The sequence below is a fragment of the Tenrec ecaudatus genome, chromosome 16 (assembly GCF_050624435.1).
Source record: "Tenrec ecaudatus isolate mTenEca1 chromosome 16, mTenEca1.hap1, whole genome shotgun sequence".
NCBI lineage: Eukaryota > Metazoa > Chordata > Mammalia > Afrosoricida > Tenrecidae > Tenrec > Tenrec ecaudatus.
The window spans coordinates 19,239,173-19,265,476 of record NC_134545.1 but is presented as its reverse complement, the minus strand read 5'-3'; the positions used below and the strand labels follow the sequence as shown (position 1 = coordinate 19,265,476).

Here is a 26,304-nt window from a genome sequence, read left to right as displayed (position 1 = left end):
TCAGCTTATTTCATAAAAGTGTCAATATGTGTATTTGATTTTCCATGGAACCCAGACGTCTCTCTCAGTTACCAGCTTCCGTAGGAAGTAACAGGGCCTCATTTTCATCACCAGAGCAGAGTCTGGAATCACACGTTCCTCACCCACAACTGGGCACTTAGGCTGTCTCCATCATTTTACTGCTGAGGAGTTCTGCCATGAATACTGGGAGGTGTGCAAACGTCTGCCTGGGCCTTTTCTACCAGATTTCTCTGGGCGGCACAGACTCCAAAGTAGAATTCCTGGGCCCCTCGCCCTACAGAATGTTCTCCACAATGGCTGCTTGTATGCCTGCCAGCAGATGAGGCTCAGAATGTCCGCATCTTGGCCGTTTGCTGTCTCCCACTTTTCACCTTAGCCTTCGTGTGTGTGTGTGTGTGTGTGTGTGTCTCACTCTCGTAGTTGCTCATTGTGGCTCTCATTTGCATTTTCTCTGGTGGCTGCTGACACCACTGAGAATCTATCCACTTGTCTGAACACCCTCTGTGGTGAAGGGTCTGTTCACATCTCTGCCCGGTTTTGACTGGCTTGTCTTTTTGTTGTTAAGTGATAGAAGCTTTCGACACATTTTAGACATCAGTTCTCAAACGTGTTGCCCCTGGCGGTCGCTTTACGGTGTTGACAAAAGTCATTTGATGAGCAGATGGACTAGTGCTCCTTGACTTCCGATGGATTTGACTTCCGATGGACTTGACTTGACTGAACTCACGACAGGTGTGTTTTCTGCGTGTCTGTGTGCTGTTAATTACATGGACCACAGAGCCTTGCAGCACATGCTCTGCTGCTGATGTATGTGAATGTCTCCGGCCCCCCAAGGCAAATGGAGACTGAATTTCCAAAGAGACTGATACTAAAAGGCAATAAACAATAGTGAAACTCAAGATTAAGAATAGGACTGAATTGCATGTACGTATGATCTCTATCATCGGGGGGGGGGGCGGGAAGGGGAGAGGGAGGGGGGGAGAGAAGTAGTCCAAGATTTTGCTGCTCTTTTTTTCCAAGACGCTTATGGTTTTGGATTTAACATTTTGAGTTAAGTGTTTGTGCCGTGTGTGAGCAGAGTTGTTTTTGTGTATTCATCTGCCACTCATGACATTGCTTTAAGCACAATTCTTACTCTCCTAGCTTCAGCGCCTTTTCTGTACTCTCCTGAGGACCATCATGCTGTCGGCAAAATAAACGGCTTCCTTCTGTCACTTCCAGCCTGGGTGCTGCTGGCTACCTTGGGCTGCTGCGGTGAGGGTGGTGGCAAGAGCAGACATCCGGGCCGGGCTGGAAGAGCTGCTTGACGGCGCACACCTGCGATGCTCCTGGTGCCTCCAAGTCCACCTGCGGCATCTCTGTCCTGAGGGTGTTGTGAGCATTTCCAAGGAAGCCCTCTGATGACCACCGGGTAGGCCGAAACGTCAAGAGGCCTAAGTCTCCAGAAGCCACACATGCCCAATGGGTCCTTACTCCATACACCCTGCTGTGATGGTAAAGCTGGAACTCGGTGCCTGGCAGTGGTGGGCACTCCCTGAGACCTGGCACCAGGGGCCCAGGTGTCATGGTAGGTGGGAGACAGATTCTAATGCGCAGACGAGAAGTGAGCCAGGGTATGAGTGATAATGCTGGGGGAAGAGAAATGTGGGGGGGGGGGGGGAAGACGGCAGCCAATTTGATTTCTCATATTGCTGTAAGAATGCGCCCTACACAGAAACACGCAGGATGCACCCTGTGAACTAGCAGAAGCTGCAACCCCCACACGCTAGCCTCCAGCTCCATCTCCTCTCTGGGGCTCCAAGGCAGGTGGCCGTGTGCCCCTCATGCTGCACTCTGCACACAGCTAAGCAGGCTGTGACGCTCCTCCCCAGTCGTGTCGTGTAGGGGGCTCTGCCCTGGGACACAGCGTGCTGGTCCTCACAGCCAGGCCCACCTTCTCCTCCCACAGCCTCTCCCTAAGGTGGGACCGGAGGGACCAGGCGCTTCTACAAATCCCAGCCCATATCACTTTCACCCTGGGACACTGAGATCTAGCGAATTAACAGGCCCTTCTAGTCGGGATCCCTTTGGCGATGTAACTTCTACATCCCATTTTGGAGGGAGTTCTCTGCTATGCTCCTGGGTAACTTTAAGGTGGGACTAAGTCTCACCGCCCTCTGTTTTCTGGGGGTATGGTCTGCGGGAAGACAAAGGCATCTCAAAGCCACTCCTCAGCTCTCAAGCACGGAGAAATCCCAGCACGCCCAGCACTGTGGCACAGACCAGAGGAGCCGGCTAAGACAAGGAGACCACGAGACCCATCAGAGCAGCAGCTCCAAGACGGTGAGACTGGGAGGCAGAGCAGCAGGCTGGGCTCCTGCCCGTGGAGTCAGAGGTGGCAAGAGGCGGAAGTCTGGAGAGAGCCTGGTTGCTGGCAGAGGCTAGGTGTTGCTGTGGGCCACAGGACCGTAGCCTTACTACTGATGGATGCCGGTGGGAACCTGCCAATTCCTCTAAGAAACCCCCATGGGTGTGAGTTTTGTTTGTGAAAAGTAGAACGCTGTGGGAGGAACAGCTGGTGTCAGAGTTGGAAAGGAAGATGAATGTTAGTATGTCTGACCTCTGCCTCATGAGAACAGGGAAGCCAGGAGGTCAGCTATGCCCCCCAACCCCATGTGCCACTTTTGAGCCAAGCATGGAGGAAACAAGTTTGTGGGGTATGCTTCTGAGTGCTCTCAGGGGATGCTGGTGGACAATCGTGTGCACCTTGGAGTCTGGGGTTTGCCAGGGTCCCCTAGGAGGAAGGACCCATGAAAGAGTCACTCAGAGACCAGATTCCTACGTAAGGGATGCCACCTGTACAGCACCACCCAGTACTGAGGCGATTTCTCCTGAAGCTGGGGGCAAAAGTGGTGCAGTGGTTATGTGTCAGGCTGCTAACGACAAGGTTGGCAGTTCGAAACCACCAGCCGCTCCACAGGAACAAGATGAAGCTTTCTACTCCCCTAATGAGGTACAATCTCAGAATCCCACAGGGGCAGTTCTACCCTGTTCTACTCGGTCGCTATGAGCTGGCGTTGACTCAACAGCAGCAGGGTTGGGTTTTTGGACAAGCGGAGAACGAGCAATGAAGCTTCTCTTTACTCTGTACAGAAGAAGTAAGACGAGCCCAGACACGGGCACAGCGGGAAGTCTAGTTCTGCGTCCTGAAAGGCGAGGGGACACACAGCCACCCTTGGGGTCTCAGAACGTGACTGGAACCTTGTCTCAGAGCGAGCTGAGCCTGCCCGAGGAGCGGCTGCGCAAGGAGCCCCAGGCACATGAAAAGCATGCCCCATGAGAAGCCGGCACACCGCCCCGGAGCCAGCACTGCAGGGCTGTCCCCCGTGTGCCCTGGGCGTGGCGGAGTCCTAGAACCGAGGAAGCACAGGCGGTTGGGGCGCTGCCCCTGCGGAGCCCCCCACCCCCCCAGCTCACCTGGATCCAGACACATGAACTTGCAGCACTCCTTGGGGTCCTTCAGGTACTGCTGGCAGCCCTGGGGCCGCTCGCAGAGGGCGGCCACACACATCTCCGGTTCCCCGCCATGGCAGGTGCAGCTCAGGCACAGGTCGTCCCCTTTGGGGGTGAAGGAAAAGCCCTCGTCCACCACGTTGTCTTTGATGTCAACACATGTCTGACCTGCAGAGGCAAGCGTGGACACACATGTACTCATGCCCAGCCGAGCAGAGGCAGCTGACTGGGGGGCGAGCCGGGAGCATGACAATGGAGAGAGGCCAGAGGGATCAAGCACACCCCACGCAGTGAGCTTTGCCCAAGGAGTCTGGTCAGAGAGGAAACGCTCCACACACACCCCCACCTACCCCCAGGGAAAGCGCGGGGAGAAGTGCTTTTTCTGTTTGGATGCTGTCCTTTGACTTCTTCTAAACCTTTTATTGTGAGTGGGGTGAAGGTTTGCGGAGCAGGGGCTAGTTCTCAGTTCCGACTGGCTTTGCTTCACTTCACTGATGGCCCATCCTCACAGGGCCACTTCCTCCCTGGGGTCCCCGCCTCCCGTCCTCCTCCTATCCTAAGCCTCAGGACTCTGTCTGTCCTTGGGCCCTGGCTTGTGGCAAACAGGTGACTGTCGTGATAAGCCGTGTGCACCTCCGTAGCGTGACTGTTCGCCTCCTAGACCTATTGTTGCGTAAACACCGAGCCTCGGAGCTGTGCTTGGTTCTAGTTGGAAGGATGACTAAGGGCCCAAATGTCAGGGTTCTACCATCACTGACTCGTCTTTTGCTCCACCTTCTTCTCCCACTCTACTGGGGACCTTCCCGTGAGACCCCTCTCCAGAGTGGCCTGCAGGGGTCAAACGGGTTCCATCGAGTTCTGGGGTCAAGGAAGGGGGAGGGGTCTGTAGTGTTCATGGACTCTTAGTCCTCCAGACTAATCATCTCCAAGTGTCTCTGATGGTCTTTACCCTCCTCTGCTTGACAAGCGAAGTTCACAGTCGCAGCTTGGTGGACACCCCCTTGAGCTTTCAGGCCCCATTTGGGAAATGCTGGCTCTGGAGTCATGTTTACGGAGCCCTGGTGGCGACAAGTGGATTACGTGTTGGGCTGCTCAGCAGAGCCAGCAGTCTGAAACTTGCACCACTCTTCGAGAGGAAGAAGAGGCTTTCCACTCTCGTACGGAGTATACTCTCGGAAGCCCACAGGGGCAATTCTAGTCTAGCCTATAGGGCCCCTGGGCCTCGCTTACGATCGGGGTCAAAATTCTACATCATTAAGTACTGCTGAGTCCCTTCTGACAACACTTATGGAATAAAACGAAGCAAAACCAAAAGACAGATTTTATAAAAACAAAGACGAAGAAACAGAAACAATTCAATGAAAATTAAAATGGATTTGAAATATCAACAAAGAGATGGAAATTATAAACAGGAACCAAGCAGAAATTCTGAAAAGGAAAAATCTAGTACCTGAAATAAAAAATTCGTAAAGACTTGTTCAACAGCAGATTCAAGCAGACTGAAGAAACAAACCAGCAAACAGAAGTAGACTTGAAGAGGAAGCACTTGACAGTACCTGTCTGAATGAAAGCCTTTTCTACAACCCCTCGCGTGGTATGCTAACCGGTGACCCCCCTCTAGAATCTCAGGTTTCCATCCTGCTCCTCCAGGTCACCAGCATTCCAGCACAAGACGCAGGTGTATGGACCAGGCCCAGGTGCGCGGTCAAGGAGCCATCTTCCAACAGCCATTCTCACAGCCAGAGAAGGACCGGGAGCACATCTAGGAGGCAGCTGTTTCTGGGCGTAGCAGGCAGTGAGGGCTTGGAAGGCCGGCAAGAAGGCAGAGCCCCGAAGTCTAAAAGGGTAGTCAGACATCAAAACTCACTGCTCCTTCCGACACAGAGGTCAGGCTCTGATCCTAACTGCCACCCTGGGTCTCCAAGCCTAGAACTCTCCGCAGGGGTAAGCAGCCTCAGAGTGGATCATGGCTTTGAACAGCTCATGCTGAGGTTAGCAGCCCATCACACGGCCCACGACGCCACTGGGGCTGCTCCCTAAAAGATCCCAAACTCACAGCTGTCGAGGTGGACAGGATAGAGCTGCCTCTCCAGAAGAGAAGAGGAAACGCAAGGAGCAACGCCCGCCTGGTGCAGCACCCCACTCCTACTTCAGCGACATCAAAAGCCCTACACGAGCTTCAGCCATGCGCAGATAGTAGTTTTGTGTGCTGGATGCTCTACTGTCCTGTCAGCCTACTGAAGGAGGGGCAAGACTCACAGGAGGATGCTCCTACAGACGGAGGCAGAGCTAAAAGACCCTGGATCAAGATGAGTGGGAAGCCGTCCCCATAACCCCATTTTGGATTTAAAAGAAAGAAAGTGGAAAGATAGCCTTCAGTTTGGAAGAAAGTCTTGGCAAATTATACAACTCACCAAAGGAGTACTAGTGGTGCAGTGGGTTAAGCACTCGCCTGGTAACTAGAGGGTTGGTAGTTCGGATCCCTCTGCAGTCCTTGGGAGAAAGATGCAGCCACCTTCAAAGATCACTGCCCAGAGAGCAGGTCCACTCTATCCTGTAAGGATGCCACGAGTAGGATGTGACTCAATGGCCATGGGATTCAAACCAGTAAGGGTCTAGTGCAGAGAGAACTCTTACAACTTTAACAACAAAAGGACAAAGCACCCAATAAAAAGAAGGGCAAAAGACCGGAATTCACATTTCTTCATAAAGGCCAACAGCGCACGAAAAGGTGCCCTTCATCATTGGTCACTAGGAGAACGCAACTTCACACCTAGTGTGAAGTGGTACCTTCAAGACAGTCCTTGAGATCCAGGGATACAGAGCTGTGACAAGAGGAGCTGCAACAGCAGCACCCCAACAGGAGAGAGCGTGTGGGATTCCTGGCGCAAGGAGTAGACAGGGCTGGGCACCTGTCTGTGGGCAAGAGGCTGGACTGTGGAGGGTGCCTCCAAGCTCTTAACAGGAAGGAGGTTTGCTCAGCACCTGCAGGCGTAGGCTTCAGATGCAGTGGCATGCTCAGAAAGCAGTATTGAAGAGGTCTCTACAATTGACCAGGCAGGCAGAGGCCACGGGGCCATGTGCTGGAGAGGTCAAAGACCAGAGAGACGCATGCTTGCGGAGCACCTGAGAAGACACTGAAGATGACTGATGCCTGCTTGTAACCAGTTAACGTCCCTAAAAACCTCTTGAACTTTGAGTAGCATCTGTGAGTTAGCACACTGAGCTGAGATGTAGAGAATGCTGTGGGAGGGGCAGCTGTGTCGGAATTGACAAGGCTCTGGGGTGGAGCATCTACTACCTCAGCCTCATAGGAATGATCCTGGGGCAGATGATACGTCTCCCGCTTTATGGTTGGAAGTCAGACCCCACCCTCACGCCCTATTTCCCCCTCCAGAGTGTCAGGAGTCAACTTGACAGCTCCTAACAACAACATTGACACAGAATGGACAAATAGTCAAGGGCAGAAGCAGAATCCAAAAACAGAGGCAAACATAAATCAGTTGGTACTTGACAAATTAGCAGCCTTGTTTCAAATGAACGGTAATAGAATCATTGGTTTAAGTCAGATTCCTGCCTCACACCTCATAGCTGAACTTGTCAGTGGTCTGGAAATGCAGGCTCCACCAACTTGCATGCCCCCACGGAGGAAGACTGTCAGAGGTGAGGGAATCCTGTAGTCCCTTAGCCCCTGACACTGCCAGGGATCTTGAGTGACCACACCCGAGAGTGGAGCTCACAGGACACCCAGATTTGGGTCTTGGTGAGACAGAGTGATGGTAGTGGTAGCGCAAGTCAAGGGAGTCAAGGAGACAGGTGCAGATAGAGTGAGCAGCCAGATGGACACAGAAAGAACCGAGACACAGTCGACTGAGGAAGAAAAGCAGTCACAAAGAGAAGTAGAGAGCGGCACTGCAGGAGCAGAGGGGATGTCAGATGCTCGAGATGCTGACCAGACCTGACATCGCATTGAACCTCCTAACACCAGTCAGGAAGGCAGAGAGTAGAAATCATCGTACCTATCTCAGCAAAGAGTAACGTGGGCTCAACATGCATCATCTCTCTCTGCCCAGGTCACAGACGTACGCGAGTCGAGTGAGAGCTCGCCCCCGCAGGCTCTTCTCCTCGCCCCCACCTTGTGCAGCCCTCAGCATACCGTGTGAGCCGGGGAAGAGGGCTCAGAGGGCGCCCTAGTCAAACCAAGTTCACTCAGGGCCGGCGTCAAAGGCCACATTTTCTCAGGCCGCCCTCTGCTCACAGCTCCCTGGAGAAGCCCCGGCGAGCAGCTTACTTCTTTTGCAAAGGAAGGAGGACTTCTCGTAGCAGTTCTCGGCGTGCCAGCTGTGTAAATTGTGCTGCCGCAGGGTGGGGAAGTGGAAGCACTGGAGCTGGGCGCAGAGCACGTTGTTATTTTCAGACATGGCGGAGGCAAAGATGGGGTCTGGGGGCAGAAACACGTCGGAGGAACCTGTGGAAGGGGACAAAAGGGTTGGGGGTGGGCCACTGGACAATACAACAAATGGCAGCCCACACATCATCATGCTCCAAGTCTCAGGTTACAATTTAAAAGCAAATGTGCTGAAGAAAGCTGATGGTGCCCGGCTATCAAAAGATATAGTGTCTGGGGTCTTAAAGGCTTGAAGGTAAACAAGCGGCCATCTAGCTCAGAAGTAACAAAGCCCACATGGAAGCACACCAGCCTGTGCGATCATGAGGTGTCGAAGGGATCAGGCATCAAAGAACAAAAAATCTTATCATTGTGAATGAGGGGGGGTTGGGAGTGGGGACCCAAAGCCCATCTGTAGGCAACTGGATATCCCGTTATGGAAGGGTTTCGGGAAGGAGACGAGCCAGTCAGGGTGCAGTGTATCAATGATGAAACATAAAACTTTCCTCTAGCTCCTAAACGCTTCCCTGCCCCCTCCAACCCCCGACTATCATGACCTCAATTCTACCTTACAAATCCGGCTAGACCAGAGGATGTACACTGGTACAGATAGGAACTGGAAACACAGGGAATCCAGGATGGATGATCCCTTCAGGACCAGTGCTGAGAGTGGCGATACCAGGAGGGTGGAGGGAGGGCGGGGTGGAAAGGGGGAACAGATCACAAGGATCTATATATAACCGCCTCCCTGGGGGATGGACAACAGAAAAGTGGGTGAAGGGAGCTGTCAGACAGTATAAGATAGGACAAAATAATAATTTATAAATTATCAAGGAGTTCATGAGGGAGGGGGGAGTGGGGAGGGAGGGGGAAAATGAGCTGGTGCTAAGGGCTTAAGTGGAGAGCAAATGTTTTGAGAATGATGAGGGCAATGAATGTACAAATGTGCTTTATACAATTGACGTGTGTACGGATTGTGGTAAGAGTTGTATGAGGCCCAATAAAATGATTTAAAAAACACCATTCAACAGAACTATTTAGCAAAGACCACGGGACACGTCTGAGCTATCATGGCAATTTTGGCATTATTCACTGCTTCACCAAGCATGCCTGGCGAGCAGCCCTGGGCTGGGACCTCACCACCCTGGGTCTGCGGGCACCGCACTCAACAACCAGAAAAAACTCCGGGTGCTCAGTGCTGTGTGCAGGGAATAAAATCATAGTGCTGAAAGCAAGAGCAGCCCATGGATACTAAGTCACAGACTAACATGGTGGATACAAGAGAAGCTGTTCCAGCTGATGGACAAGTAAAGGGGATGTCGAGGGGAAGCTCTCCTTCCAGCAGTGCCCCAGCTGCTCCGTGGAGGGGCACTTGGCAGATCACCTTCCTGCACCCATCAGAGGACTCCGAGACCTCCAACACCGACCCCCTGAAAGCGTCAGCACGGCCACTGGCTAGAGACCTGCTGGGACAGCACTGGCTCCCAGAAAGACTCTAACCCACCCACCCTCTGCCTTCCAAGTCAGATCTAGATGCTCTGGGAGCAGGCTGTGGCTGGAGAGGTGGGTCTGCACACCTTAACGTCCCCAGGGCAGGGAGGCTTCTGACCTACCTGAGTCCCAGACTAGATCCACTTGGAAGTATGAAACAATGGTGATGTGGACTTTGGAGCCCCTGTTGGGGAGCTGGCGTGTTCCGTTTTCCGTGGGGGTGATAGTGGCACTGCGGTGATCATCGCATGGCTGCGTGGAAGAAGCTCCTGAGCTTTCCGACTAGCCCGGCCATGGGCACGGCCCACATAACAAAGGTGAGCACGGGGGAGGAGGTAGGCAGCCAGGACTTCCTTTCGGTGGCCTTTTCCCCAGAGACTTGTAGAAACTGAGGGGGGCAAAGATCCCAGGGCTGTTGTCCCTTTGGCCCAGGAAAGAAAGGGGGTCCAGCCAGCAGTAAATGTTACTTGTGAACAAGACCTGAGTTGACAGACACCTTAGGGAGAGCCGAGGATTGCCTGGGCTCTGGTCTGGAGAAAGAGGCCCAGCCCTGGGATCTATAAACAGCAGAGGCTGTATTTTTTTCTGACCCTCTATCTCAATCCAGGAGGCCATCAAGATTAATATTAATGGCATCTATGGTCTGTTTCTTTAATTTTCCTGAATCCTGACTCACCTGGGGACTCAGAGCTGTGTGAGGAGTCTGGGCCAGTTAATCTGTAGTACAGAAACCTCTTTAAGCCACTTACTTGTCCTGTAACCACGTAATGAATCCAGATAACTTAATCCCACGTCCATTTAATCAGGCCCAAGTTCATAATACCATCCCGCAACCCCCCACTGAGCTACAAAGTCACCTTAGTACCCACCATGTGGAGACACTCCCACCCACCCTTGGGGCCACACTGAGCCCAAGAGTAGGTTAAGTCACAGTCATGACCACCAGCTTCAACACAATTGAGGAAGCCTCTCCTAGTGCCTGCCACAAGGGAGTTATTGGTACAAGTGTGGCCAGCAGAGCCCACTTCCCAAGAGCCTAGCAGGGCTCTAGTCATTCTCAGCACCCCAGCTCAGAATGTGGCACCATGCCACAGAGAAAGAGGGAGGTCAGTTCTTGGAGCCCCCGTCTGGGGTATCTGTGGAACCCTGAAGACCGGGGTCAGCGGGAAAGGAGCACGGACCAAGACCACGCTGTGGTTGTCCTCAGGTGCCATCTAGTTAGTGCTGGCTCACAGCAACTCTGGGAAGAACAGAGCGGTATCCCAATCACTGTGAGTGGGCAGGTGAGAAGCTCCTGTGCCAATGACCCTCTGAGAGGCAAAAGGGGAACAAAACTGACCTAAACCATTTGTTAAAGCCCATCTCTGTAGAAAAGCCCAACACACTCACAATCGTTTGGGAGGTACTTGGTGGCTGGTTCAAGTGAACCTCCAAGAACACAGAATGGAAGGCACTCCTATGGGGGGGATGGATGCCATGTGTCCCCCCGCCCCTTTCTTCTACAGTGCTTGGCTCTGCCCCCCAGTTCCTTCGTAGCTGCTGGGCACAGTACCCTGCCTGCCAAAGGGGAGTCTTCCTTCTCCCCAGAGAAGCCAGCTGCCCATGACCGAGACCCCTCAACACTGGACAGCCTCTAATCTGTGCCGTTCTGCCCTTTGGGTGCAGACACAGCCCAGTCACCTGCTCCAAGCCCCCCCCCCCCCAGTGAGGAGCACTGTGAGCTCTGCCCAAGTACAAGGACTGGCACTTGAGCACTCAAGGGACAGAGGGCACTTGGTGTCCGAGGCCCACACGTCTCAGTTGCACCCTCTGAAAAACATCACCAGCAAGGCTGGTATGTGTTTGGGGAAAGAAATCCTGAATCAAAGCTCAAGCCAGATGCTCAGAAAGAGTCCAGAGATGGGCAGCAGAGAAGTGTAAGGCCAGAGGACAAGGTCACAGCAGCTCATGTCTATGCCCCTCCCTTTGTATGACCTCAGTGTCACATGCCCTCCCTTTGTATGACCTCAGTGTCATACAGCCACACAGCAAATAGCCTGTACACACACACACACACACACACACACACACACACACAACCTTAATTCTCTCTACCTGAAAGTTTCCCTTCAAGTTCTAGATTCTGATCTGAACCCCAGTTCTGGGAAATGTCCCTCCCTTTCTGGTCCACAGCAGCTCAATTTATGCTCCAAAGTCTTTTAAATTCTGGAGGGGAGACTCTAGAAACCTGGCCCAACAGACTTGAGAAGGCCCTGGAAAGGGGGCACTGTCCCCAGGGGACACCTTCCCCTGCCTCTAAAGACTCTGCGGCTACTCCTTTTCATGTCACCACAGCATGGTCAGTGAGGTGAAAAGGGGAGAAGACCCCAGTTCCACAGCCCTAAAACCCACTTATTGCTCTGGAGCAGACTGAACTCAGTGATCCTACGGGCCAGAGCAGAACTGCCCCGCAGGGTTTCCATGACTGTTATCAGCCACTAGCTTTGAACAGCCAACCTTCCAGTTAGGCACGCTTAGCCCACTTCGCCAAGAGGGCCCTTTAGCATATCCCTCGTGTTGACGATCCTCCCCCATCTGCCCGTACAGACCGAATGGCTTACCTTTGAAGGCGACAGCCCAGCGGCCCTCTAAGGAGTGGTTGTGCCCAGTGATGACGTACTGATAGCCAACCCACAACCTGCAGAGACAGGGGAGGGCTTAGAGGTGCCCCAGCAAGGCCCGGAGCCTCTGGGTGAAGAGTTACACTTCTAAAACATGATTGCTTTAAAGTTTCCTAAACTGGAAGAAAAAATCCAAACCCACAAACACAGTAACATTGTAAACACTGATGGCTGAGGTCAGAGGAGGTTTCGGTTGCAGTTCCCACACACCACACCGATCTTGCTCTGGGGGATCCCAAGTCAGCTTTGTCCAAGGGCCACAGTCACTGAGTTCCGCCCTCTAAGACAGCCCTTCTCAACCTGTGGGTGGCGAGTCCTTTGGGGTGGTGGTGTGGAACACCCCTTTCACAGAGGTCACCTATGATCACTGGAATACACATAATTATCCCACAACATACAATTACATATTGTTTTGTAATTAATCACTGTGCTTTAATTATGTTTAATTATTTTCAATTTATAACAAAAATACATCCTGCCTATCAGATATTTACATGACTATTCATCACAGTAGCAAAAATGACAGTGATGAAGTAGCAACGAAAATAATGTTACAGTTGGGGGTCCCCACCGCATGAGGAACAGTATGAAAGGGTCACGGCATGAGGAAGGCAGAGAACCACTGCTCTAGGAGGGCAGGTTTTACATTGGGTGACCTGACTCGCGGTAGCTCGCCTCGCTGTGCTGGTCAACAGCATGTGTCTGATCCCCCCCTGCCACAGGCAGAGAAGAGGTTGCCCACTACATGCCCTTGCAGGGGCAGAGCTGGCCTCCCCACCCCCCAATCTATGCCCCTAGCAGGGGACCAAAAGCCAAATACAGGCACAGTCCCAGGCTCCCAACATGACTTAGCTATAACCCGTCCAGTCACATACACAATAGTAACAACCCAACCCGAGGTAAAGTGCTTCTTTATAGCTTCCCATTAGTAGAGAGAAAGGCCCGTGTACACTAAGACACCAGCTGACTGACTGACCTCAGCCATGGGCCAGACCCAACTGTTCTGACTGAGGTCCGGATTTCACTTAGAGACAGACTGAGGAAGGGATTGGCCTGCACTCAGGGATCCCCAGCCCGGCACTCACTTGCGCTGGTCTTTCCACCCAAAGCTCCGCTCCGGCTGGTCCCATTCCTGGGCCAGGACAAAGTGCAGCTCATGATCAGTGGAGAAGGTGGCCAGGGAGCCGTTGACGCGCTGGCAGGTCTGGGCGGCGTCCCAGTAGTTCTCTCCACTCAGGTAGACCCTGTAGCAGCTGGCAGTGCCTTCATAATGGTGCCACCCAGTTGGGCACTTCCCTAGGAAGCATGAAGAACAAAGGGGAGGCGTCCCCCAAGTTAGGATCTGACTACAAACCTCAAGTAACGTACGCAGCACCAGAGAAAGGCACACCTTGGACACGACACTAGTGAGAAGCCAGGTGCCAGAACAAGGCTCCTGCTTCTGAGATAACAAACTCTACAAAGCTGTTCAGGCGTCTCTAGAACAGGCACAAATGCACTTGGTGATTCCAACTCACGAGGGCTGAGCAGGACTGCCCGCCACATCTTCCTCCCAAAGAGTGGCTGGTGGGTTAAAGTCCCGGCCTGAGGCTGGTGGTCAGGTACTTAATATTGAGCTGCCAGGGTTCCCGTTTCTCTAAGTGCTTCCAATGGACACAGCAGGGCAGAATGGCTGTCGAGCTACCTTCTATGACCGGAGTCTGTCTTCTGAGTACACCTAGATAGCAAGACCAAAGGCCTCTTCCCCTTAGCCCCAGCCTGGCCTTCCATGCCACTCTGAACCAGTTCCCCGGCCTATGCGTTCCTTAGCAGGCAGGCATCTTCGCCCGGCTGGGTGCAAGCAGGCCTTCCCTTAACTCACAAGCTTAGGCTCTCAGCCTTGAAAGGCCCACTGAGCTCGTGAGGCCAAGCCCTGCCTCCCACTGATGAAAAACTGCGGCCCAGAAGGTGTGGCCACTGACAACAGCCCAGGCAGCTAGGAGCCTGTCACTCTCTGGCATGAGTGGTGCTGAGGGAGAGCTGAGTGTTAGAACGTATGCCTTCTACAGGTCCAGCATTTCCTAAAGGCACAGAGAGGAGTAACAAGCTTTAGCAAAGTCAGTAGCTAAACATAAAAAATAAACACATAAAAAATAACACACAAATCCAGCATTAGGAAAACCTCTTAAAGATAGCTGCGATGGGTCTGTCCTTGGGATCATGTGTGTGCATCTGTGTGTCTAATGAACAGAAGGGCAGGGACTGTGGGACAGACAGTGGCAGCTCAGTCTAGGGCCAGGAGGTCCCTCCACGGCTCGTCTGCAACAGCAGGTGGGCAGGACAGCGCCACCTGTTGGCAGGCTGGGTCTAGTTCTACAAGGAGGGCAGAAAAGTACATGGGCAGGTGTTTAGCTCAGGGGAGGTTGGTCAGAGAAACCGTGGGTGCCCAGATCTCTATATGGGGGGGCTGTTCAGGTGAGACCCACATTGGCTAGCGAGGAGTATCACCTCGCCTCGGGATGAAGCCAGAAGAAATCATTTGGGGAAGGGTTCTGGAAGGCTAGAGGCAACTGGAAGCCAAGATGCCAGGGACTGCCAGGTTTCCTTTGAAGTCCTGTGAGCTAATGACAAACACAGGAGTACCCACGCCAGGTTCACCGCTCCAGCTCGGGTAGGGGTGTGGGCTGCAGCACTAGCAGGGGACAAACTGGCTGTAGGCACACTGCTGCGTCTGCATCAAGAGCCAGGACACTGAGGTCAGGGGGTGGTGGGCTGGTGGTGGTAATGTGGGGTCTGGGCCGCTCACCTAGTAGACTGCTGAGGAGAATGTGGGTACCGCCTTTGCTCCCAGCCTCAGGGCCCCGACTTCGGACCTGATGGGCCCAGGGCCATTTGCTGAAGGCACTACTGCCCCTTCTCAGAGCCGGTTTCCTGGACTGTACTAGAAAGGCACAGCTGACTGGCGATCAGAAGGCCAGCACTACCTGGTCCTGAGGAGCCAGGGTCCCCAGCACCCAGAAGCCACACTCCAGAGCCTCATTGATCCACCTGTGCCCTCCTTCAGGACAGACAGCGGTGTGTAGAGAAGGGCCATTTCAGAGACTAGCGCTACATTCCCAAACTTGCTGGCCTGAGGAGCGTCAGGGCCAAGTGGGGACCCGGGGCCGCCAGATGAGGTGGGCAGGTCTGCAACTTACTGCTGAAGCGGACGGGCTGTGCCACATTCATCGAGTGGACGTGTGTGGGGTCACCGCCGCGGGGCCGCCCCTGCCGCGGGTCCACAGTCTCTTTCCCATGGTAAGGACGAGTCTCTCCGGTCACTTCTGGAAACAAGAGGAGAGCCCACCATGAGCACCATCTCTCGGCAGCGAGTGAGGCTGGCGCCCCGGCGATGAGGGCCGACCCGGGATGGGAGGGTGCCGACACAAGACCATGTGTGCCCAGCGTCTTTGGAGCACTGCCAGCCACTTCCACGCCTGCCACATGGGTCACAAAGTGACTAAAATGAAGCGTTTGGATCCCCCTCGGAGTATGACACGTGAGCGCTGTCTCCAGGCTATTGCTACCAAAGCAGAGAGGCAGCCGTCCCTGTGCAACACCCTCAGCAGTAATCCCCAGGGGCAGGAGGCAGCCCACGGGGGTGGGGGTGGGGCGGCAGCCTTGGGGGTCCTTTCCAGAGCCTGGTCACTCTCCCAGCTAGCACGAGAGGAACCCCTGCTAAGTCTGACCACCCTGTGTCAATCATCCCTTCGGCCAGAACAACTGGTCGACTGTCAGTGCGTCCTGCTGCCCTGGGGCGAGGTGGGCTCCCGCCATGCCTTAGGGAGCGTGAAGAGCAAGCTGGAACACTTCGGATGGGCAACAAGTCTGCCGCTGAGGGTCACAGCCTGGAGAGCACTTCCAGGCCAGGCTCCCTGTCAGACAGTGGGCCTACTCTGCTCTCCTCCCAGCCTCAGGAGGAGCCTGGCAGAGCCCATCCCGTCACAAGGCAGAGAGGTGCCCAGCGCCCCTCGTCCCAACTCCAGAGCTCACCTCGGCCCCATTCAGCAGAAGCATCTCTGCTGTCTGGCTGGGTGTGTGTCCTGGCCCCTGACACCTGTTTCATAGTCAGTAGGTTTTGTTTGGTTTTTCCTTCATTATAAAAGTCATCAATAGTCCGCCCAAAACACTGGGAGACATACAGAATCTTGCAAAGGAAAAAGGATAGGTTGTTGAGGTATTTGGTCTTCTAGCCTCTTTTTCCCTCTCTCCCAAGTCCTTAAGTCCATTGGTATCCTGTTCAACACTCAATTTCAGATGGTGAGAGTCCATCTCATACTTTGAACACGTCGCCAGGAGGGACTAGTAACTGGAGGACATCACGCTTAGTAGAGTAGCTCATTAACCTGGGGGCGGGGGGAGGCACAAGACAAGAGGGACTGGCACAGTGGCTGCAGCAACAGGCTTAAACCACCTGTGAGGATGGCACCGCTCAATCAGTGCTGTGTGGTGTTGTAAACAGTAAATAGGGGGCTGCGGTGGAACAGGCTCAGTGACTCCTGACTCATAAGAACTTGATGTTGCCTTAAACTTGACGATTCGCTTTGGAGAAGAGCAGGGTGTCCCCCCCCCCTCCCCTGTCCTATACGGTCGCTATGAGTCAGCACTGACTCGATGGCAGCGAGCTTGTTTTAAGCTTAAGCTATAAAGTTTCCCACAGGCAGCACCGTGTGCTCAGTGCGTTTGCTTCATCCCCAGGGCTCCCGATGGAGGCAGTGCAAGCTGAAGTCCTCTATGTAGTGCCGCGCTGAACCACAGAGCAACACATCTGTGTGCATTCCAGCTCCAGGCCAGTCACCAGCCCAAAGCTTCGCAGCTCCTACTCAGCCCCCAATGCCGTCGTGGTTACACATTGGCCTGCTAACTGCAAGGTCGGTAGTTTGAAACCCCCAGCAGCTTCTCAGCACAACGATGGGGCTTTCTAGTGCTGTAAATAAAGTTACAGTCTTGGATACCCACAGGGGAAATTCTACCCTAACAGGGTAGCTATGAGGCAGCACTGACTCACTGGCAATGAATTTGGCTCAGGCCTGTAAAAGAGATCCAATGATTATATATTGGGGTGGGGGGGGGAAGGCGCCTTCAAATTTGTAGGAAAATGGAATGAAAAGGTACTGGGGCTGCTCCCCAAGTATTATGAGACTCTACATTGTGAAGTGTGTACTAGGGGCCATGATGAGCTCCACGTAAAGCAAGGACCTCAGAGAGCAGCTCTCTTGTTTGTGATGGTCTCCATGGGTGAGCACGTGTGTGTCACTGACTCACTGCTTCCACGTTCAAGGCCAGGCCTTCAGTGACTGCTGCCAGCGTGGAGGGCTGGTCAAGCCCCTGTGGCCTGATGCAGCAGCGGCTCTCCTCAGACAAGGCGAACTCCAGAGCAGAGGTGGGATCACACAGGGCCAAAGGGTCAGGTTAGAAACAGCCAAGACACACTGTCCTTCAGGTACAAGGATCACAGGGAGACTGGCCAATATATGCCAGTGACCCAGGCAAGTGCTAACTCAGTACCAGCAGCACCGCCTACAGCCAAAGGAGTACGGTGTTTCCTGGGGACCCTGGGAGTGTTTTCTGGAGAAGGGACATTCTCACAGGACTGGAGACTGAAGAGAAGGATGGAGGGTATGAGGTGCGGAAAGCCATCTGGCCTTCTGCTCTCGGGACTAAGGCTTGGGGATGGGGGTGGGCACTGAGTCAGCCTCAGGAGTCATGATGCAGTCTGTTATGGCCAATGGCCCTGACTACAGGGTTCAGCTGGAGCTTCCTGGTTGGGGACCACAGGAGAGAGCAGTTCAGTGTGTCCCTGTGGGACATGAGGCTCTCTGCTGTGACCCCCTTGCCGACCTTGCTTCAGCTGCATCCTTTCCTATCATGCTAAAGCTGTTTGCACCAGTATGGTGCTTCCCCAAAGCTCTGTGAGTCTGAGAGTCACTGCAGCCAATGCCAGAGCCTGACGTCCAGAGGAGTACGTGGGAAACCCAACATTTGGTGGTGTCAGCCCTGGGTGGTGGGGAATGAGAGACGTCAAGAGACAAACGGGATGGAAGCTGAGATCGCCAGGGGGCAAAGGTGGCATGTGGAGTCGTAGTTACTATGCACCACACAACCTGGTCGGCAGTCTCCCTGGACTGGCTCACACAGGAGAGCTGGAGCAAACGGTAGCAAAAGACCCATCTGGGACATGTCCTTTCTGTCCACTCAGGCAGGACGCTCAAGGTTCCATTTTGTCTTGGCTGCTTCCCCAAACTCAGCCCAGCGTCTGGTCTGTAATGATTCCAACGGCTCACCAAGAGACTGAACATAAACCGAGCGTGGGGAAAGGCAAGAAAGAAAGGGTCTGCTGCCCGGGCACGGCTGAGTTGGCTGCAAGGATGCTGGGAGGGCTCTCACCTGGAGCCAAGTGCAGTCCCAGGTGAGAGAAAGAGGGGCAAAGACCACAGGTGAACTAGTTTAAGATAGCCACCAGGCCCCAGGGCCCACCTTTCGGTCAAATAAGCAAGTCTACAAAGGGATGCTCTCCATAGGAAATATCATGACAAACGAGGAAAGACGGAAGCAGTCAAGGTGTTCTTGCTTGGCTCCACAATCACCGCTACTGGAAGCAGCACAGTAGAGAGAGCCAATGATGTGTAGTGTTAGGTAAACCTGTGGCACAGGACCTTTTTAGAGTGTTGAAGAACAAAGATGTTGCTTTCCCGGCTGAGGTGTGCCTGACCCAAGCCATGGCATTGCCTCACCTGCTGTGAAAGTTGGACACTGACGCACAGGAACGGCAGTGCTGGGGAAGAATATGGAAAGCAACATGGACAAACCCTTCTGTCTTGGAAGAAGTACAGCCAGAGTGCTCCTTGGAAGACTTCACCTTACAGTCTTTAGACATATTGTCGGAAGAGACCAGTTCCTGGAGGAGGACATCATGTGTGGTAAAGTGGAGGGGAAGCAGGCCCTCAAAGAACGGACGGGCACTGTGGCTGCAACAACAGGCTCCGGCAGAGGAACGATGGGGAAGATGGGCCGGGGTGGGCAGTTTCATTCTGTGGTACACGGGGTGCGCCTAGCAGCAACCACACAAGGGGCATTACAACCCGAGGGGCGTTTGTACTCCTTAGACCAGCCAGCCAGGGGAGATCACAGGCAGCATTTTCTGACGGGTACGGCTCAGGCCGAGGAAGGTTAGGAAAGGAGGGCCTACAGGGAGGAAGTCGGCTGAGGGAGATTACCCTGTGGAGACAGCATCAGCAAACAGAATGTGGATCGACTGTCAAATAGAAAACTAGGCTGTTCTGTAGACTGTCACCCAATTCACAATTTTTTAAAAAAGAAATCATTTGACTGGGGGCTCATACAGTTCTTGTCACAATCCATCCATCCATCATGTCAAGCACATTTGTACATCTGCTGCCATCATCGTTCTCAAAACATTTTCTTTCTACTTGAGCCCTTAATATCAGCTGCTCATTTTTTTCTCTTCCCTCCCTCCCCCACGAACCTTTGATAATTTATAAATTATTATTTTTCCATGTCTTACACTGTCTGATGTTTCCTTTCACCCATTTTTCTGTTGCCCATACTCCCAGGGAGGGAGTTATATGTAGATCATTGTGATCAGTTCCCCCTACCTACCCCACCTTACCCTTATACTCCTGGTATATTGCCACTCTCATTTCTGGTCCTGAGGGGTTTATCTGTCCTGGATTCCCTGTGTTTCCAGCTGTGAGCTGTACCAGTGTACATCCTCTGGTCAAGCTGGATTTGTAAAATAGAATTGGGATTATTATGTGTGTGTGTGTGGGGGAGGGAGTTGGAAGCATTAAAGAACTAGAGGAAAGTTGTATGTTTCATCTGTGCTATACTCCACACTGACTGGCTCATCTCTTCCTTGTGACCCTTCTGTAAGGGGAGGTCCAGTTGCCTACAGATGAACTTTGGGTCTCCACTCTGCACGCCCCCTCATTCACAGAGTTCTGATTTTTTGAAGCCTGATACCTGATTCCTTCAACACCTCATGATCACACAGGCTGGTGTGCTTCTTCCATGTGGGTTTTGTTGCTTCTGAGCTAGATGGCCGCTTGTTTAGCTTCAAACCTTTAAGACCCCTGACACTCTATCTTTTGATAGGCGGGCACCATTGCTTTCTTCACATTTGCTGATGCAACCAATTGTCTTCAGGGATCGTGTTGGGAAGGTGAGCATCATGGCAATTCACAATTTTTAAACAGGGGAAAAAACTAGCAGTCACCCCAGATGAGGAAAGAAGCTGCTCTGAGATGAGCAGGCACCTCTGTGGTGGCGGCGGCGGCAGTTAGTTGCATGCCCTCTGCTTTCTGACCGTGTTGTCACTCCCCACCTCCTTCACATAGCTCCTATCTCCTGAGGGCCCACCACTGCCCACAGAGATGAGCCAGCTCAGGGCAGACAGTGGCCAGTACGGTGGGGCGCGGCTGCCTGACGGGGAAGGTCACTAACAACCTAGAGGTGGGGCAGGGAAGAAGGGGTGGGCTAGGAATTGGGCAGAGCACACAGCAGGAGCCATGGAGCACAGAGGGGGGCAAAATGGCTGCTTTCCTGCACCAAAGATGCAAAACACAGGTTCGACAGTGAGAAGACACCGGCTTCTGGGCAAGAGTAAGCCATGAACTCATGTGGGGCCTTCTCCAGGCTCTGGTGGAATGGCCACCTCAGTACCAGAAGCCTGCACCAGTTGTCTGTGGGTCCAGGCAGCACTACTAATGGCACCATGAGGGCCGGCCCTCTACTTCCATGGACCAGGGAAACACATCTCCACTAGTCTGAGACCCTATGAACAAGATGGTGCCTGGCTGCCACTACCAACTGCTCTTAAAAGTATACCATTGGAAGATACAAATAGAGCTGGAGAAAAATGTGGAGCCAAACTCAAAGAGAAACCAGTGGGATACCAGAGACTGTGGCCCTCAGTCACCCTTTAGTCTGGAAGCGAAATTATCCCTGTGGTAGAATAATCCATCACTTAAGATTAGCAAGTCAGCATTTACCAATGACAATGGTCAGAGGGCTAGGAAAAGGGGAGAAATGGAAATAGGAAAGACGGGGAGGAAATAGGGGGAGGGATGGTCCACTGAGGAGATTGCAATGGACCAGGTGAAACAAATGGGCACGAATTGTTGAATGTTAAAAGACTGATGATGCCACCCAAAAAAGTATTTGAAAATGAAATCCCAACAAGACTGAATCCACTCCTCAATGGCGAAGCACCTGGCTGCTAATCAAGAGGTACCAGTTCAAACCCGTCCAGAGACTGCAAGGGAGCAAAGCCCAACCAGGTGCTTCTACCTTCTACCTAAAGACTGAAACTCACAACTCCCGGCCATCAAGTGGCCTCTGCCTCACAGCGACCCTACAAGACAGGGTAGAACTGCCCCTGTGGGTTTCCCAGACCGGAAAGCGGCTTTATGGGAGCAGAAAATCAAGTCTTCTTCCATCTCTAAGGATTACAGACTAGAAAAATCTATGGGACAGCCCTACTATCCCACGAGCTTATTTTGAGTCAGAATTGACTTGATGTCACCATTGCATCATTGACTAGTCAGTCACTTCTGCACCAAGACATGACCTCTATACTATACAGGAGAAATGACATTTGAAACACAAAGGTTCCCGACACACAGTTGTTACCTGGATTTTTGAATAATTATTTATATTCTCCGTTGATTTTTGTTGTCGGTTTTATTGTTTTTGAATATCTAATTGGTATCCTATGATTTCTTTCATTTGTTCCCAAGCCGTTTATTAGGTGCAAATCCAGAAATCACACCATCCCATAGTTCAAGCATATGTCCCCTCCTTTAAACAATGTGAACTAGTAGTGTGGCTAGATAAAACTATGGAGCCTACAGAAAGAAATACAGGCACTGTGCTCTTTTGAAGATTCAAGACTCCAAAAGGTCCGACTGGGAGACATATTTGGAGTAAACCAGTCGTTTTAATTGTTCTCATGCACAGGCGCACGATGTCCCCAATGAGCCATCACCTAATTCACAATAAAAAGTAAAAAACCAGCCCACCCGGAAGCCCTCTGGGGTAGTCAATCCTACCCTGTCCTACTAGGTTGTGATGAGTCAGGGTGGGGTGACAGAACCAGGTTCGGCTGCACTTTGAAAGAACCAGTAAAGCATGTTTGCTTTTTCATTTTAAGTCCACAAGGACAATGTATCACCTAGGCCAGCAAAGAACTGTGAAAACACAGCTGTCAGAGACACTACAGGCAAAAGCTCTTTTTGTCCTGTTGCTCCGGGTCCATAAACCCACTCGAGAAATGTCTAAGCTCCTGCCACCAGTCTAGCAGTGGAAGAGGCTGAAGCCACCAGATTGCTCTGTGACACATTCAAGCTGTGGCTTGGTCTCAACTGCCCGAAGAGACACGTCAGAGAGAGTCTGCCTTGAGTTGGAATCTTGTACAGGTGCCCAGGACGTTATGTGACTGGATACTGTGGACATCTTATTACACATAGGCAGAACCTGTACAACCTGTAGTTATATCCCTGGAAAGTCTGTTACAATAAAGCCTTAAGGAAGCCTGCGGGACCAAAGTCCAAGGGCTATATCCTGTGGACAGAGACAGCTGGACTTGCCCAGTGTTACAGAAGGCGCCGTGTCAAAAGCCAGATTGGGAATTAGCTAGCATACAAGGGGCAGAAAGAGGTGGCCACAGGGTCCTGGCTGCCACCACCCTTTTGGTGCAGCGGCTTCCTCCCAGCCTGAGGAGGACCTGAGAGCCCCAGGGATCCCTAGACACTGCCAGGGCCTGGGGGAGGGGTAGAGTGCTGCAGCAAGCACAGGCTGCAGGAATCAAGGGCTGGGCTGGTGAATGAAGCCAAGAGGCAGCAAAGGAGGTGCCCAGGAGCCCCTGCTGCTCATTCACTCAAGGAGTCTGGGGTCTTCAAAACCTTTAGGGTGGAGAGGTGTGGGGTACAACAATAAACTGAAGAAGAGCTCTTCTCCCCCCCACCCCCCAGCATTTACCTGTGGATTTTCAAATAACAGACCTGCATGGCTCCTTCTAGCTTCATACATTTTACATGTGGATGAAAGTGCCCCACCGAGCAGAATCACTTTCTTCAGTAAATCAGGTCAGTATAATACTGCCACAATGTAAATAGCACTCACAAGCCCAATACTAGACTAAAGCGTTATTTCGCTAAGAGACTTTCCTTTCTCCTGGAGTTGATCGTTAGGAATTTACTTCGTTTGTTGTATGTCCACTGCTGATTCTTAGCTACAGAAGGTAAAGATGACCAGCAATAAAACTGTTTAAAGACTTAGATCACCAGTTTCGCCTTGTTTCCTGGAAGCCTCCCTCCAAAAGTTCTGTCTTTGTCTTCCAACCTGAGCAGGCTGTTATCTAGACAGGGCATCGCTATCACCTGACCTCCTGGGCTGGGGTCCCACTTCCTGGAATCCAGACCATCTTCTCTCATCACGGTCTCTTTTACAAGCTCGGTGTTTGGTTATCTACCTAAGAAAAGCTACGGCAGCTTTCCTGACTTCTTCCTGGTCTGTCTGTATCTGAAGGTTTCTCTTTTCTACCTCCATGCTAATGGATCCATTTCTCTGCGCTTAAGAAACATGAACAACACTTCGATGCTTCCACTCAAAGATAACAGATTGGAGAGACACACACCACACACACACATACACACACACGTCCTGAAGCCCACTAGAACAACAGAAATGGGAGTTTTACAAGGGCATATACTCACAAAGGCCAACAAAACAGCAAAAGCCAGAAACTGGAAACCAGAAGTCGTGATCAAAGGTGATCATGCATTGCGACTTGCCCAGGGACAATCCTGGCTCAGGCATGTTGTCTCAGTATCCTAGACATTTATCATTTGTCTCTCTCAAAGTTGTCTTGATTGATAAAGACAGCATTTGAAACCTTTGAAAGCTAGAAAGCTGAGTTCTAGACCCATAGCTGGGAAAGTAGAAGAGGAAGGAACTGGGCTATGCCTAACAAAATTTTTTACATTGTCAAGGATTTTGGCTTGCTTGGATCCACAAACCATGCTCACAGAAGCAGCAGTCCAGAGGTCACACGCAAGGCACTGCATTAGGTCAACCTGCTGCCCAGGACCTCTTCAAAGTGCTGAAGAGCCCGGTCTTTTCTTGAAGGACTACAGTGTGAATGGCTCAAGCCACCGTTTTCCCCATGCCTCACACGCATGAATAAAGACTGATGAAGAATTGATGCATTTGAACCGTGGTGCTGGTGAAAAATATTGAAAGTACCATGAATGGCCAAAACAACAAACAGGTTTGTCTCGGATAAAGTACAGCAAGGAGTTGGGAGGGAGGGGAAAATGAGCAGTAGATATTAAGGGCTCAAGCAGAAGGTAAATGTTTTGAGAATGATGATGGCAACAAATGTACATATGTGCTTGACACGATGGATGGATGGATGGATGGATGGATGGATGGATGGATGGTGATAAGAATTGTACGAGCCCCCAATAAAATGATTAAAAAAAAAAAAGTACAGACAGAAAGCTCCTTAGAACCGAGAATGGCGAGAAAAGACTAAAGAAAGATGAACACAATCCACGGGATGGAGGAGTCCCACCAAGTAAATCTGCACACGCATTATGAGTTATGAGTATGCCAGGAGTGGAAAGCAGGGGACAGAAGGACACTCGAGCGTGGAGAGGGCACGGGAGCACACCCATGAGGAGCATCAACTGGCCCCCGGCAGAGCTGAAGCACTTGTTCTAGTGCTGGTGGGTGTGGATGCAGGGCCCAGACTGAAGCACTGGGTGCCCAAGGCTGTGAAAGGCCAAGAGCGGCTCACACGGCAGCCTCTCAAGCAGCAGCTGTCCCGTGCGTGTGGCCACACTGGCACAGAAGAAACGCAGAAAACTACTCGGGCAGATCTGCTTGCCCAGAAGGCAGCCATCAAGTGCCCACCCCCACACCCAACCCCCCATAGCCAGCCAGCATTAATGAACTACAGCCTAAAGGAAAGCCGGAGAGCCCCCAGGACATAGACGTGGAGGGCCTTGAAGATGAGCTGCATTACCAAGCATGATGTCTCATCTTGCTTCCAAGGAGCATTCTGGCTGTGTTCCTTCCAAGACAGGCTTGTTGATTCTTTGGCAATCCATGATTCTTTTACTAGTCTTTGCCAGCATAGTTCCAATGAGTGATTCTTCTTTAGTCCTCCTTGGCCAATGTCCCACTTTCACGTGCATATGAGGTAACTAAAAATACCGTGGCTTGAGTCAGGTGCACGGCTCCTCAAGGTAACATCTTGCTTTTCAGCACCTTAAAGAGGTCTTGTGTAGCAGATGTACCCAATGCAATGTCTTTTGGACTGCTGCTTCCATGAGGGGTGCCTGGGTCCAAGCAAGACAAAATCTTGACGACGTCGCTCTTGCCTCCATTTCTCATGTTACCTACTGCTCCAGGTGGGAGGACTTTTCTTTACACTGAGTTGTATCTACTCTGAAGGCTGCAAGCCTCGATCTTCACCAGCAAGTATTTCAAGTCGTCCTCACCTTCAGCAAGCAAGGCTGTGCCATCTGCACATTGCAGGTTGTTAGCAAGCCTTCCTCCAATCATGACCCCACATTCTTCTTCACATAAGCCAGCTTCTCTATCTTTTCAGCATACACACGGAATCCATATGGTGAGAGGATGCAACCCTGACACACACCTTTCCTGGTTTTAAACCATGCAGCAGTCCTTTGTTCTGTCTGCACAGCTGCCTCTTGATCAAGTAGTTTCCACATGAGCACAATCAACTGTTCTGGAATTCCCATTCCTCTCAAGGCTAACCATAGTTTGTTATGATCTACACGTTGGAATGCCTTGGCACAGCCAATACAAACAAGTAAACATCTTTCTGGTATTCTCTGCTGTCAGCCAAGGTCCACCTGACATCCACAATGATAGCCTTTGTTCCACGTTCTCCTCTGAATTCAGACTGAGCCTCTTGAACGGCTGCAATCGGTGTTGCATGATCTTCAGAAATATTTTATGTGCAGGTGATATCAGTGATATGATTCTACATTGGAGCATTCTGTTGGGTCACCTTTCTTTGGAGTGAGTACAAATATGGATCTCTTCCAGTCAGTTGGCTTCCAGTGCTTCACCAGCTTACGGAAACATTTCAACAGGAGTGCCATCAATTCTTAGCGCCTTGTCTTTGGCTACGCCTGCAGTGCAGCCTGGACGCCCTCCCTTAGTGTCACTGGTTCTTGATCA

General features: G+C 52.0%; 1 protein-coding gene across 7 annotated transcripts in view; it reads right to left on the bottom strand.

Annotated features, from left to right (window-relative positions):
• DGCR2 (DiGeorge syndrome critical region gene 2) overlaps positions 1 to 26,304 on the bottom strand; it is a 51,975-nt gene that overhangs the window by 7,378 nt on the left and 18,293 nt on the right. For 4 of the 7 annotated variants that reach the window (XM_075533339.1, XM_075533343.1, XM_075533341.1 and 1 more), the window contains 5 exons: positions 15,228 to 15,353; positions 13,137 to 13,356; positions 11,992 to 12,068; positions 7,805 to 7,981; positions 3,478 to 3,681 (listed from right to left, as the gene is read on the bottom strand). In XM_075533339.1, coding sequence (XP_075389454.1) covers positions 3,478 to 3,681; positions 7,805 to 7,981; positions 11,992 to 12,068; positions 13,137 to 13,356; positions 15,228 to 15,353 — 804 coding nt within the window. The remainder of the gene's footprint in view (positions 1 to 3,477; positions 3,682 to 7,804; positions 7,982 to 11,991; positions 12,069 to 13,136; positions 13,357 to 15,227; positions 15,354 to 26,304) is intronic. The other 3 variants (XM_075533340.1, XM_075533342.1, XM_075533345.1) reach the window with 1 other exon arrangement.